General features: G+C 30.5%; 1 protein-coding gene across 4 annotated transcripts in view; it reads left to right on the forward strand.

The window, feature by feature from the left end:
• The window catches only part of shep (RNA binding motif single stranded interacting protein alan shepard), a 220221-nt gene that overhangs the window by 167328 nt on the left and 38564 nt on the right, over positions 1-14329 (forward strand). For 3 of the 4 annotated variants that reach the window (XM_085812706.1, XM_085812708.1, XM_085812709.1), the window contains 4 exons: positions 6067-6284; positions 6393-6451; positions 7963-8069; positions 12842-12999. In XM_085812706.1, the coding sequence (XP_085668832.1) occupies positions 6067-6284; positions 6393-6451; positions 7963-8069; positions 12842-12999 (542 nt within the window). The remainder of the gene's footprint in view (positions 1-6066; positions 6285-6392; positions 6452-7962; positions 8070-12841; positions 13000-14329) is intronic. The other variant, XM_085812707.1, reaches the window with a different exon arrangement.

Below are 14329 nucleotides of genomic sequence, written 5' to 3' on the forward strand. Positions count from 1 at the left end.
AATTTTTGATTTACAAATTCAATGCTTTAAAAGCGAGAAATGGCAACGTTATATAGAAAAAAAATACTTTTATCTCCAGCTCGCGAGACTGTGTATATCGGAAATTCTAAAGATATGCTTAATTTAACATTATTTTGCGATATTGCTCTTGAACTGAATTTTATGGTTTAAGTGCAAAGAACATGATATTTAATAAATAAAGGTAACACTCAAAACGTTAAAAAAACGCCCCTTTGGACGTAATTTAAAATCTGAAAAATTTCAGATTTTTAGTCCAAAGGGATTTGAATCCCGAAGGACTATTAGTTTCGTTTTGGCATTTTGCGTCGGACGGATAAATGTCGGTTCACTTTTCAAACTGTTGCCATAAAATGTTAGAGTCCTGCATTATATTTGAAGAAATTAAATAATGAAAATCTGCGTAAATGTATGTATATTTCTCACATTGTCATAAAATAACGGTACATAGAGTCATCGAATTTTGAATAACGTAATCCTCCTACGAATATGAGCATGTGGAAGACCAAATTTGAAATTTGAAATTTGTTTTATGATCGATTTCCTATTTTTTAAAACTTTAACGAATTTTGCTTGCCAAGGATGGAAAACATTTAATTCTAAAATGTCGTAACATCAATTTGGCGCCCCTTGGATTCTGCGCCCGGAGACAGATGTCCCCCCTTGCCCCCCTCTAGCTACGCCCCTGAACGAAGTAAAAAGGAAGTATTGTAATCGCGAATAGTTTCAGACAGCATATTTCAACGAAAATATCCATTTTCACCGCTATCGAATGCAATTTAAGATGTTTTAGCGCAACATCTGTACGTAAAGACAGAACAAAAGACTCTTTTCCCCCCAAAAAAATTATAAAACTGCATTAAAATGGATTCTGAAGAGAATTTTTCGTGGCGTCTGTACGAACGTATCTCGCATAACTCAAAAACGACTAGCCTCAGAACGTTGAAATTTTGTATATAGGACTGCTATAACACGTAGATGTGCAAGGTTTCTAAGAATAAGAAAGTATTTTACTGATCTTGGTAGATGTGCACCTCGTATTTTGGTTGCAATCGGCCGCACCAAACGTATATAAATATATATATATCCTTTTTGTTACCCGGCTCAGTGATCTCGGTTTCTTTACTCTTATATGTTTGTAAATTGTGCATTTTTTGCTTTAAAAATGAATGAATTATGTTGTTCTTATCTTCCGGTTAAAGGTTTTTATGCCTTTAGTAAATCTGCAAGTAATATTTGTACAATTATCAACAATGTAAAAGCTGTTCAAGTGCGGTTACGCCTTAAGTTTTAAATAACATGGCGGACATACTATTTGTTTACATTTGAATCGGAGATCATCATTCGTTAAGTGGTGTTCGACCCGAAGGCCTTTACGTATTTATCAATCGCCTAAAGACCTGTAAAAGTTCGTAAAATTCCATAAAAATGGAAAAGTCGTGTACACTTGTAATAAAAGTGCAAAGTCTTCAGTAGTGAAGAAGTTTATTAGGGGTGACGCCATATCGGCCACAGATGAAGTCTTCATTATATAAGCAATAATAGCAACTAATAATTTTGGCATATCTTTCCGAAGTGGCATATCTTTTACACATTATCGTAGATTTAACACAGTATCGTACAGTAAAAATGCAAAATAATATATACAAGTCCCAGAAATTTTTCTGCTTTCGTCCGAGGCGAACGTACCTATATCTGAATACTCAAAGCACGGAATATAACTCCGTGACTCAAAGGGAAGTAGACTGTCACGTGATATACGAATTTAGTGATGATAAAGTGAATTTAATGATGATAACATTTGAAACAGCAGAATAGTAGATTTATTGCCAATCTAGAGAGACTAAGACCAACAACAATGCAAATTAAATGAAGCTTAATCCTTTTGGGAATTTTTTTGGAGGAAAGAAGTGTTTGAGATTTACCTCTTAATTTTTAATTCAGATATTTTGAGGTTTTATGTATTTTTCCCTTGTTGCGAAGTGAGAACTGAATTAATTGAATGAGAAATACTTTTTTTTTTTTTTGCTTAATTTCTTTTATACATCATTCTAGATTTATTATAGTATTTGAATAGAACATGTGACAACGATTAGATAATTCTTCAAATGATATAAATTTTGTGCATTCTGAGTTATAATATGAACGAAATATAACGCTGTTAAGTGAACCTAGCGCCGGAGTGTCACTATGGTAAAGAAATATAATAAATTTTAAAGAGCGCATTTATTCTATTGTGGATTATGCGCTATCGACAAAGATTTAATTCAATCAAGTTTAAATGAAATGCAAGAAAAATGTGTATGATTTAATATTCCGTACAAGGAAGTCGTGGTGTACACATCAGATTTTTTTAATTATTATTTTGGTAACCTGAACGCCGCCTTTAGCTCAGTACCCTTGAGCTCCAAAACCGCTTTTATAGCTCAGAACGCTCAGTAGGCTTGAGCAACATTGATAATCTGCTATTAAAATATTCCTATCCCGGAAATTAAAGAATTGTTTTCCCGTCTTACTGTGATTTTGTAATTGTATTTGTAATAAATACAATTTGACCGCTTTGAAAAAATTTTCGACTTCTTTTGCGTAGATGATTTAAAAGTATCTCAGGTAGTTTCCTCGCATTCTATATTAATGCAAGTGCTGAAGCTTGTAATGTTTATTTTATGATTATGGATACATGGTTTTTGGTATTTACCATACATACCATTCAAATCCAAGAATGTAGAATTACGGTCCAACGAACGGCACGCCTGGAATGTCGGATTACTAGTCGAGAAAGCGCCACCTGTTATTTCTTACGTCACGATTCCATTCCCCTCCTCATATCATATATTTATGATCCGTAAACTTTTCACAATCTGTGGGTTTTTAAATGCGGCAGTATTCATCCGCTTATTCGTTTAAGAACGACGATATCTTGAATTTGTTTTTTTTTGGGGGGGGGCGGCAGAAGATAAATAACTAATCACGGAAGTTAACCAAATTTTATTCAGAGAGGAATAACTCAATTTAAAAAGCACTTCCGATGGATTAAATGAAATTTCGTGATACTTCATTGAACTATATTTATTACGTAATTTATTGTTTCATAAGAATAAATTGAATTTAATTAAATTTAATTTAAATACAAATTTTATTAAATATTCTTATGAAGGCAAGTGTAAAAGTCAAAACCAAAAGTAAAAAGTGAAGAATGTCCAAAAAGAAATACCAATAAAGTGAAACCCTTAGAAATTAGCATTTAAGAATTAGAGTTCTAAAAGGAAAATACTAATGAAGTCTTTTGAGAAACAAGCAAGTAAAGTCAAGTATTAAATTAAACTTTTTTTTTAAAAAATTAATTTTTTATAAAAAATAAAAAATAATCTAGAAACCAATGTATTTTAGAAACCCTTGTCTACAGAAACCTCCCCGACACGATTATGCATATCAATAAAAAGAAACTAAAAAAGAACTAGACATAATCCATATAAACCATTAAGAAACAAAAAGAACTAATTTACAATTTTTAAAAAACAAATATATACTTAAAAATATAATTTCATATTTAGAAAATACTTAAATACTACATAAAAAATTTAAAAAAATACTTAAAGCAAGTAAATAGTAAATTTTAATTCTAACTTACCTACTATATGAGTGTTGGGGTCTGCAAAAGTGTTTTTAAAGAGAAGTAAGTGTGTTCTTCAAATTAATTATATAGATGGCGCTTATGTAGGTAAAGTTGAGTGTCAAGCTGCTTTGTTATATTAAAAATTTTTTGCAAACATTAATATTAAAAAATATAAAAATAAATCTAGAAAAAATTAAATTAAAAATCCTGTGTTATCACAATCTAACTGTATAAGTATTCTTACAAAAGCATTAACTTTTTTAGTTAATGAGAAACTGAGGGGGGGGGGTGAGGCTTAAAAACGGGAGAGCTGTTTATTGTTAAGCCCACATTTCTGGTTGTTTGTTGAATGTCACTGCAAACACGTATAAAAAGCTTGAGGACAATAAGATCCTTCCTACCAACCCTAACTATTAACAAATGCAGTATTAAAAAATAAAGGTATGCGATTTTTACTTCCATTGAAGCTTAAGAGCAGACCCCCCCCTTCCCCAAGCTAGAATGCAAACACAATTAACTCTCGTAACTCAAGTATATAATTTTTATGATTGTTTTCATTAAAATTTGTATATTATTAATCTTCAATAGTACCATTAACAAGGAAATTGAAGCGGAATTTAAATTTGCTATTGTGACTGAAATTCATTCAAAATAGATACAATTACAGATATCTTTTTATGAATGAATTATAATGATGCACCATTATTAACAGTCTTATCCCCTATCAGTTAAGTTTTGTGCTTAGCTGCCATACTGTGTGCAAAGAAAATGGCAGCCAAGGAAAGAAACCTAATGCAATGAACATTTATCACAAGGCTTATCAAAAAATGTATATAAGTGAAGCTGGTTTTTGAAAACTGAAAAATGGTTAGCCTGTTTGAAATCATTGTATATTAGTTTTCCTGCTGCATAATTGAGTAGAGGTATCATCAGATACTGGACGTACCCTCTTTATCATGGAAAAAAGAAGGGAATAAAGTTTTCTGCAGAGTTTTTGTATATAAAATAAAAACCAATCTATCGTTTTTTTTTATCTAGACCTTGAAATTTAATTAGATATAAAAATATAAGAAATTCATGTAAATGTAATTCAGCAAACAAATTTGGCCTTATGCTCAAAATCTTAATTTTCATATATAAACAAAATTCCAACAGAATTCCCCTTCCACAATGGATAATTTCATATACCTCTTGAATTTTTTCTCTTATTTTTGGTGATCTATATCTGTGTTTAAAAGTCCCCCCCCCATAAGCTGAGCTTTAATACCAATTTTAAAACCTGCCTTTGAAGGTGATGTTAATTATTTAGATGAATTAGAATAATGGGATGCTGACTCAAGAGGTAACGTCTCTATAATCAGTAATACATGCCTGCTTCAATAATGAATAGAGGAGTGATCAAGGTTTGTTGTGTACCCAACATTCATTTGCTAATTGTCACAGCTATGGGAAGAATGGAAATGGGAAATAAATGGAAAAGGCCTTTTGAAAGACTTCTTGTATGCAACCACGATCCAGGGGATTGTGAAATTAAATTTACGGAAGCAATCTTTTCTTTTTTAATCCGTTGCTGGGCATTTACTTATTCAGCGTTAGCCACTCCTAAGGCCGGAAATGGTGGCTATTTTATTCGAGAGGCACCTAATAGGTGGCTACATTTGCATCCTATGAAGGGACGGACAGTTATAACCATGCCTTCTCTGAGATTCGAACCTGGGCCCTCCGGTACCAGTGTAAGCTTCCCTAACCACTATACTGTTTGCGTGGCTATTAAGGAAACTTAAGAAATGGTGCTTGGAAGAGCTAATGCCGTTTTTTCCCTCACAGAAATTAGGAATTTTATAGCTGTAATATAAGCCAGTCGACAAGTCATTGCTACAAGAAGAGAACTTAATTTAAAAACTGAAGATAAGTATATTTTGTAATTCCTGAGTTCTTATCATATGAACTCATGCTTAATGGTTTTTTAGAATTTTGTAATCAAAACAATGTTAAAACTATAAAATCTTATTCTAAAATAATTATTAAAAAAAGCGTAAATGACTTTGAAATCAAAGAAATACTAAATCTAATTTAAGCTGAGAATAAGATTCTCAAAGAAACTGATTCACACAAGCACATTTTATTATCTGGCACAACAACCAGAAAAAGAATGGAATGTATTTTTGCCTACTATGAGAAACAGAAGTTTTATATGTTTGTAAATATGAAGAATCTGTATGCCACATACAGTTTTCATAAACTTTTAATTCTTTAATATAAAAATTTTAATTGTTAATAATTTTAAAAAAATTAGTTTTTGTTAATTTAAAAATTTTGATTAAATACAGATGAATAGGGTCTTAAAGCTATAATCACCCATCTTTTGTGTGTGAGAGTGTGTATTAATTTATTTTAAATTTTAAAATTAATTTTAGTTTTCTTTTTTCCAGAGTATGCCACCACGAGGACCTACCACATCACCACCTGTTCATCCTTCTAGTAACACTCCAAATATGAGCTCTCATTCTGTCTCAGGCTCAGCTGGCACTGGGTCTGCTACTAATTCTTCTAGTTCTTCTCACTCAGAACAGCTCAGTAAAACTAATTTATACATTCGTGGCCTGACACAGAATACAACTGATAAAGACTTATATAATTTATGTGCACCGTAAGTGTAAATTTGAGAATGTTTTATGGTTATGCTTTCTGTTTTCATTATTTTATAACTATGATGTTTATTTTATGTATTATTACACATATTTAATTTATTTTACAGATATGGGAATATAATATCTACTAAAGCAATATTAGATAAACAAACCAATAAGTGCAAAGGTAAGTTTTTTAGTTCTAAATTATGTTTTCAAAGGTATTGCTATTCATTGTTTTAGTAATAAGTGCCAAGAATTGGAAGATTATAGCCTAAATTTAAAAATTGCTCTAATACTTAGAAAAATATTCCTTATAATTTTTATCTAATGAATCGGAAAATTTCTAGCTGTTTCGTTAAGTGATTCATAAAAAAATTGTTAATAATAAATAATGTTATGAGGAAAAATTTCTTACAATTTTCCCTTATATTTTCAAATGTGTGGCGCAGAGTTATCTCTTTGCATCTTCTGATAGATAGAAAAAGCAGTATTTTATGAAATTGAAAGAGAAACGTGCTAGTTTAAAATTTATCTTAAGAGTGTGATATATACAATTTGAATAAAATTCTATTGATTTCGATTATCTGAGTGATTAATCAGACATGGGTCCATCTTCTTGAAAAGGGAAAAGATTTTGCAAAATGGGGGGACAGTTGTATTTTATATTCGAAAACATATTTTTTTTTATTTCGATACAAACATCAAATTAAAATTTGGGTTGAATGAGACTTTTAAGTAAAATAGTTTTACAATATGTTAATCTAAACATGCACATTAAAAATTCTGAATAATAAATGTACAAGTTTAAATATTCCCTTTAATTGAAACTGTGCAAGGAAATTAGGTAAATTGTTTTCAATATATACTTTGAGCATCATTTCCAAATTAAACAAGTTGTAGTGTTCTTAAAAATTTCCAGAAAGTTGCCATGTTGGTGAAAAATGACCAAGCTCCATCAGAATCATTTTCACCCATATATCACATTTTAATTAAGCTATTTTAAGAGTTCAAATGCTGTAGGATTTTGAGTTAAGCATTTGCATGCAAATCATATGGCTACAAATACACAGAATAAATCCTGAAACTGTTTTACCCTAAATGAAAAAGTAAAATTGAGCAAATAAATAAAACTATACTCATTATCAGAACAGTGCAAAAAAAATAATAGTGCAGTTAAATGAATTAGATATTTACGGAACCTTACATGTATGGTTCAGTTTTTTTAAAAATTTATTTGAGTTTTTATTATGCTTTTTCTCGAAAGAAATTCTGTATCTTGAATAAATTACTGCATGTTGTATCAAGAAGTATTTACTGTTTTGAAGGTTGCATTCCTTTTAGCAGTGTGCCATTATCTCAAACATAGAATGTTCATAATGTAATCATTTACAATCATCATCTTTGTAGCATTTAAATATTATTTTTTCTTGTATGTAATCTAGTAAAAAAAATTTTATTCCTACCAGAACTTTTACATGCAAGTAGTATGAAAATATTGGTTTTATATTAAGAAACAAAAAATGTCACCATATTTTTTTTTAGTTATACACTTTAAAAGTTTCCTACCTAATTCCTTGTTTAGTAATTAGATATATAGTTACAAAATATTTAGTGTACATTTATTTCATATGTTAAAGCTTGCAATATGTTAGCACCTGACAATTCCTTAACTGTCATTTTCATTATCATCTTTAGGCTATGGCTTTGTTGACTTTGAATCTCCAATTGCAGCTGAAGCAGCTGTCAAAGCATTAGCAAATCAAGGTGTTCAAGCTCAAATGGCTAAAGTATGTTATACACGGGTAATTTAATCCCTCATTAAAATTTATTTTTCTTAATTTATTGTGTTTCATAAGAAAGTGTTTTTTGTGCATAAAATAAGTACAGGTGTCCATGTTTCTTTAAAAAGTGGGAAAATCCTTTAAAAAAAAAATAAAGAATACCGTTTTGTAATTGTTCTTGGAACTGCTAAAAAATTATTAACAACCTTGAAAAGCCAATTTTGAATTAAATTATATTGATGAAAAAATTGGCAATACACACTATTGTTTGTAAGTGGAAGAGAAGCATATCAATGCGTTTATTTATTTTTTAATTTGATGTCATCTGTGAGCATTCTTATATGATTGATAGAATCACAAAAGTATATGAAAATGAGAATTTTTTTTTCAGATTTTCATATTAATGTTGTGCAAAAAATGTAAAAATAATAATGCATAAATTATTTTTTCCAAGTGAAATTGTTAATATTTACTAATAGCTTGTTATATAACTGTAAATAATAGAAAAAAATAAATAAAATATTTTAAACAAATTTCTTGACGCATTAGTTATTCTTTTACAATGCAGTCAGTCATTTTGACTGCTTTGAGGCAATATAAGTAATATACTAAGTTTCAGTCTTTCTAGTGTTAACTTAACATAGGGGTTTAAATTTATAAGGTATTTTTCTTTTCTTTTCTGCATACCTTTTTGGTGTAATTGGAAGCAAACTCAAATTTGAGAGGTCCAGAGTTTGAGTCCGGGCGAGAGCACTTCATATTTCTCGCATCATTTGCTTCAAAAAAGCACTAATGAGTCTACACGTTCAGTTAAATACTGCATTTTGATTCCCCCCCCTTAGTTATTTAAATTGCAGTATATTTGATCTGCATTACATTTTACACTAAATTGTTTGCCTTGCCTCATTTGTACTTGTTTATTTGCTTATGTTTTTGTAACTTGGCTGTCAGATTACTGGAGAATTGAATTGTCCATAAAATTAACGATCTCGGTATAATTATTTACAATGATTGATTAGCTTTAAATTTTTTTGTGAGCAAGAATATATGTTTCCCTCTTCCATGGTTTAATTCTATTATCATCCTTTACTCATAGTGTAATTGGTGACCTGTAACCCTTTCTCCAGAATATTTTTTTAAATTCCATTTTCTGAATCCTTATTCTTTGTCATAATATTACCAGAATCAGGATTCAAATTTTTACTTTGGTTCAGCTGTTCATGAAATTGTTTGCGTTATTCTCTAATAATATTTTGTTACCGAGGTAACGGAATATTTATTTTGATAAATAATATTTCTAATTTTGTTAAGGAAAATATTTAACTTCATTACTTTTTTTTTAATATTAATTGAGCTTGCTTGGATTAAGGTTTTATTATAAAATTCTATAATTTAAAAATTTTTAGTTTGCAAAAGGGTTATTGAGTGTAAACACTGTTCAATCTCTTTTGTTTGTGTGTGTGTGGTCTTTGCACAAAACGTGTAGAAAAGGTGTGTTTTCTACATAGTGGCTTTCAAAAATGGAATATCAATAATGAATTGTGTTGAAATTGAGAGTGTGAAAGAATGCTTCATATTTACTTCATATATTTATTGATATCTATATGATATTTTTAGTAAGCTTTATCAAAAAGGCATAATCATTTAGAGTGCAGGTAAAAAATATGTAATATGTTGGAGAAAATGGAAAATATTCAAGAAAATGTAATACAGTCAAAAGTCGTTAATCCGGACCCGTCGGGACTTCGGCAATTACGGATTAGCGATTTTTCCGTATTATAGATCATCAGTTTAAATCTGGTAAAATGGCATGCAGAAATTATAAAATTAAAAATATGAAACCGTAATTTATGAAATAAAGAACAATTATGATCTAAAGGGTATCAAAATTTACAAAAAAAAAGCTTAATATTTGTTTACTTTATTAAACATTTCTTTCAATGTAAGTTGTTTAAGTTGCTTCGTTTTATGTGATAATACTTTCTGTTTAATTCTATAAACAGACATAATTTCGTGTTCAGTTACAAAGTTCCGCTGTTCAAGTATTATAATTGCTGTGTCGAGAGTACCGACTAATTTGTCAATCGAAATTTTTTCGTGTTCAATAACCTATGTGTCACTTTCTTCACTATCGAAAGCTAATTATAATGATGAGGAATTTGATTTAAATCATATCAAAGATGGAGTACATCGAGATGAAATACTACATTTAGTAAGGAATTATAAGCCAAATAAAATAAAAACATCTTCCCTAAAGATAAGGATAGTGCTGACAGATCAACTTCCAATTCATTGCGCGCAGCGGCGTCCCCCCCCTCCCGCGCAGCAGAGCAGCGTGAAATTTAAAACAGATTTCGGAATGGTTAGAGAAACAAAGGATATGCCTTTATCCATTTTTTGCAGGAATTCTACTTTTTGTTTGATGGGCATCGAAACATACTTTCGTTTTGTAGATCCTTTGGGAGCTCCAGCATCGGAAATTTTATTTGACATAATCAAGTTCAAGCTTACTTTTATAAAATTGCTCTGTCTGCAAAAACAGTCTGCAAAAAATGATAATCTGGATCCAATTTGAAGATTAAGGAATAACGCAATCTGCAACATTAACTGAAATAGATAATTAGATAATTTTAGCTTATACCGTCTGTTATACATTAAACACGCATGCGCACACGCATATGCGCAGCCGTGGAGGTCAACGCGATGCATGCGTAGAAAGTTTGTAGGTTTGAGGTCCGGATTATAGATCATTTCGGATTATGGATGTCCGAATTAACGACTTTTGACTGTAGTTAGTTTAACTGTGCTCATGCCTGATGAAGTAAAAGTCTGCCATGCTGATTGTGAGTTTGTGCCATTTGTTTGGGAAGAGAACGTTATTTGATGGAGGTTACAATGATTGTCGTTTAGTTTAGTAAGTGTCTTTATAGTAATTAGCTGAGTGGTAAGCCGTGGTATCTACTTTGAGATAAATTTGATTTTTATTATAATATTGAAAGGCTAGTTGCCTAAGTGTTAAGTTCTATTCTGTTGTCCATAGTATTCAATCTTTTATGGCATGGACAAAAAGATAAAATTTTGTTGAACTTTTATATCTTGTGCATTGTATGCAAATTGTTTATTGTCAGGGCAGTAAGTAACCCACCAAATATGAAGAAGTAATTATGTATGAATTCCTAAATAGACATACTTTAAAAAAATCTATTAAACTGTCTTTCTGTTACTTGCTGGATTTATATTATGGCTTATTTTTTGCGCTTCCTTTTTTTGGGGGGGGGGGTAAACTTCCATTCATTAAAATATACTTAGATCATTATAGAAAAATAGCAAAGTAATATATATGGCGTGATAACATAAATCATGATCTTATTAAAGCAGTTATGATGTTCAGAGTGCAAGATTTTTTTTAAATTTTAAATATTGTTAGATATATATATATATATTTACACTAATTTAGTGACTTCTGATTTATTTATATATTGAGGATTCTGTAATAGTGCAAGTTTTTGTAAAAACTATAACTAATAGTTCTTTGCAACTTTCAGGAATTTTTTTTGTACATATTATATAAATATATATAACAATTTTAAAAAGTTGTAGGGTATTTGATTAACGGTTTTTGATATAACTCATTTATTTGTATCAGTCAAATGACATTAGTGTGTACTAATGCTTTTGTATCAGAAAATTAATGCCATACTTATAAGAAATTGTGTGTATTATAATGTGAATTGAACAATCAATGCTAATTTTAGGAGAAAAGTTATAAAAATTCCTAGGAATTTCGAAGCAAAAAAATAATTAAGAATAGATAAGGCTATAACCTGAAGCCAGGTATTTTATCTCTGTGCTGTATCAGTTACACCATAACAGCACATGGAAGGAGTGCCTTTATTTCCTCACATTAATTCCTTTGATGATTGGAAGAAAAACAAGACATGATTAGAGCTATCCAAATACAATGATAACTTACCATCCACCATTTTTTGGCTAGTATATATATAGAGAGAGAACATCAATAGTTCAAGAGGCCGAAGTAGTTGGAAAATACACTGTGTCCTTGTCTAGAGTCAAGTGTGGGCTTTCTAAATGACCATAATATATGAAATATGTTTAATTAATGTGTAATGCCTTTTTCTATGGGCCCACCAGCGGCTGAGCGGTAAAGTCGCTGAACACTGGTAGTTCGATCCGAGGTTCGAATTCTACGAACGGGCTGGCTGCATGGGCGTTTTCGTGGTTTTCCATATGTGTAATGTGTATATGAGCCAGTTTCCCTTAGAAAGTCCTCCACGAAGGCATCCCTCCCCTTAGGCAGATAGCTATAGTGTGCTTTGCCATAATTAAATAAACCAAACCAAACCTTTTCTTTGAACTCTTTTGATGCAATGATCAACGTAGCTGGATATGCAACCAATTGCATCATAAAAATGTGTCGAAAAAATATCTTAACTGTTTACATTTCCTCCTTATCTTAGGGCAGCCGTCAACTAGGATTGTTTAAATGGAGGGAACTTCCATTTAAACAATCCTAGTTGATGAAAAATTATCATTCAAGTGCTATACATAGAAACTATAAATAACTAGAATTTAAAAAACACTCTAGGGTTAGGGTGTTGTCTTATTAATATTATAATGGAGCATATGCAAATAAACTATGCTGTACGTTAATTATAAATAATCCAGTATATTTTTAAAACTTTCAGTTTAATGTGCATGAGTTCAATATTTACCATTATAATATTGCATGTTCTTATTATGAAATATGTTTTTAATTTATTTTTTTACCTTAGCAACAAGAACAAGATCCAACAAATTTGTACATTGCCAATTTACCTCCATTTATGACAGAATCTGAATTAGAAGATATGTTAACTCCATATGGAAATGTTATTTCAACACGTATATTAAGAGATCAAGGAATGAATTCTAGAGGTGTCGGATTTGCACGGTACGCAATCTTTTATACATTTTCTGGATTGTTGTTATACTAAAATTTTTTTTATTCATTCTTTTCTCTTCATCAGTTTCATACCTGTTTAAAGAAATTTAACAATAAAATTGAATTGCAGGATCTATTAAAATAAAATAAAATAAAAAAAAAAAAAAAAAAAAAAAGGTTCTTGTCTTCTTTCTAGACTTTTGTAAATAAAATTAAAATAGGTTTGAAGAAAAGATTTATATATGGAAATCAATATTTCTTCTTCGGATGTACTGTACAATTCCTATAATTGTCAACCTTTGGACCAAAAGTTATACAGGTTATACATCTTTCCCAGATTTTTCTACATTTTTCTAATTTTTACATTAAATCTGCACTTTTTCCACATAAATTGTTAAACAAAAGAAAGCTTGAGAATTATTTAATCAAAATTTATTGAATACAGAAGAGTTTGTAAAAAATGTTAAAAACATTTCTCCTAGAAATTTATTCATGATTTCTTTTGATGTAAAATCATTATTCACGAATGTTCCAGTGGAGGGTGCATTAAGATGTCTAGAAACCAGACTTCGTGAATTTCATTTCTCTTGCATCGAAATTGATGAGCTAATTTCTCTCACTCAACTCTGTTTGAAACAAACTCATTTTGTTCTCCAAAATAAATATTACAAGCAAACTGAGGGATTGGCCATGGGAAGCCCCCGCAGTCCCATCCTGGCTGATCTACATGCATCATTATGAATCAAAATTGCTTGATACTTTAAACTTCCCGGTATGGTTCCTCAATGTAGATGATACTTTTACCCTGTTTGAAGGTAATAAAGATGATTTGAATAAAGTTCTTTTGACAATGAATTTCGTTGATCCCGCTATTCAGTTCACTTTTGAACTTCAGATTTGCAATTCTGTTCCGTTTCTCGACATTCTGGTCACACGTAACACATCCAGTTACTATGGTTTACCGTAAACCTTCATCGGTTTGCCTTCCACGATACTTGAAATCATGTCATCCGACTAAACAAAAGTTAGCTTCATTTTATTCCTATGTTTTCCGTCCTTTTCAAGTTTACTCCTCCAAACTATCCCTTGATGGAGAACTAAATTATTAAAAACAAAAGCTATTGACAGGGACTTTTCACCCAATATTATTAATCAAGCAGTTAAAAAATTCTCATCTCAGCACAGCAAAAGACACACTCTTGTTTTAGGAGATTATAAAAATGCTGTTGTCATTCCCTTCTTTCCATCACTTAGCTATAAAGTTGCATATATTTTGCAGAAATTTAACTTTCAGGTCATTTATTCTCCCATCAATAAAATTCCGAGTTGCATACTCAAC

Source organism: Stegodyphus dumicola, chromosome 3 (genome assembly GCF_044657685.1).
Source record: "Stegodyphus dumicola isolate Sdum_Otavi_A_Nest chromosome 3, ASM4465768v1".
Taxonomy (NCBI): Eukaryota; Metazoa; Arthropoda; class Arachnida; order Araneae; family Eresidae; genus Stegodyphus; species Stegodyphus dumicola.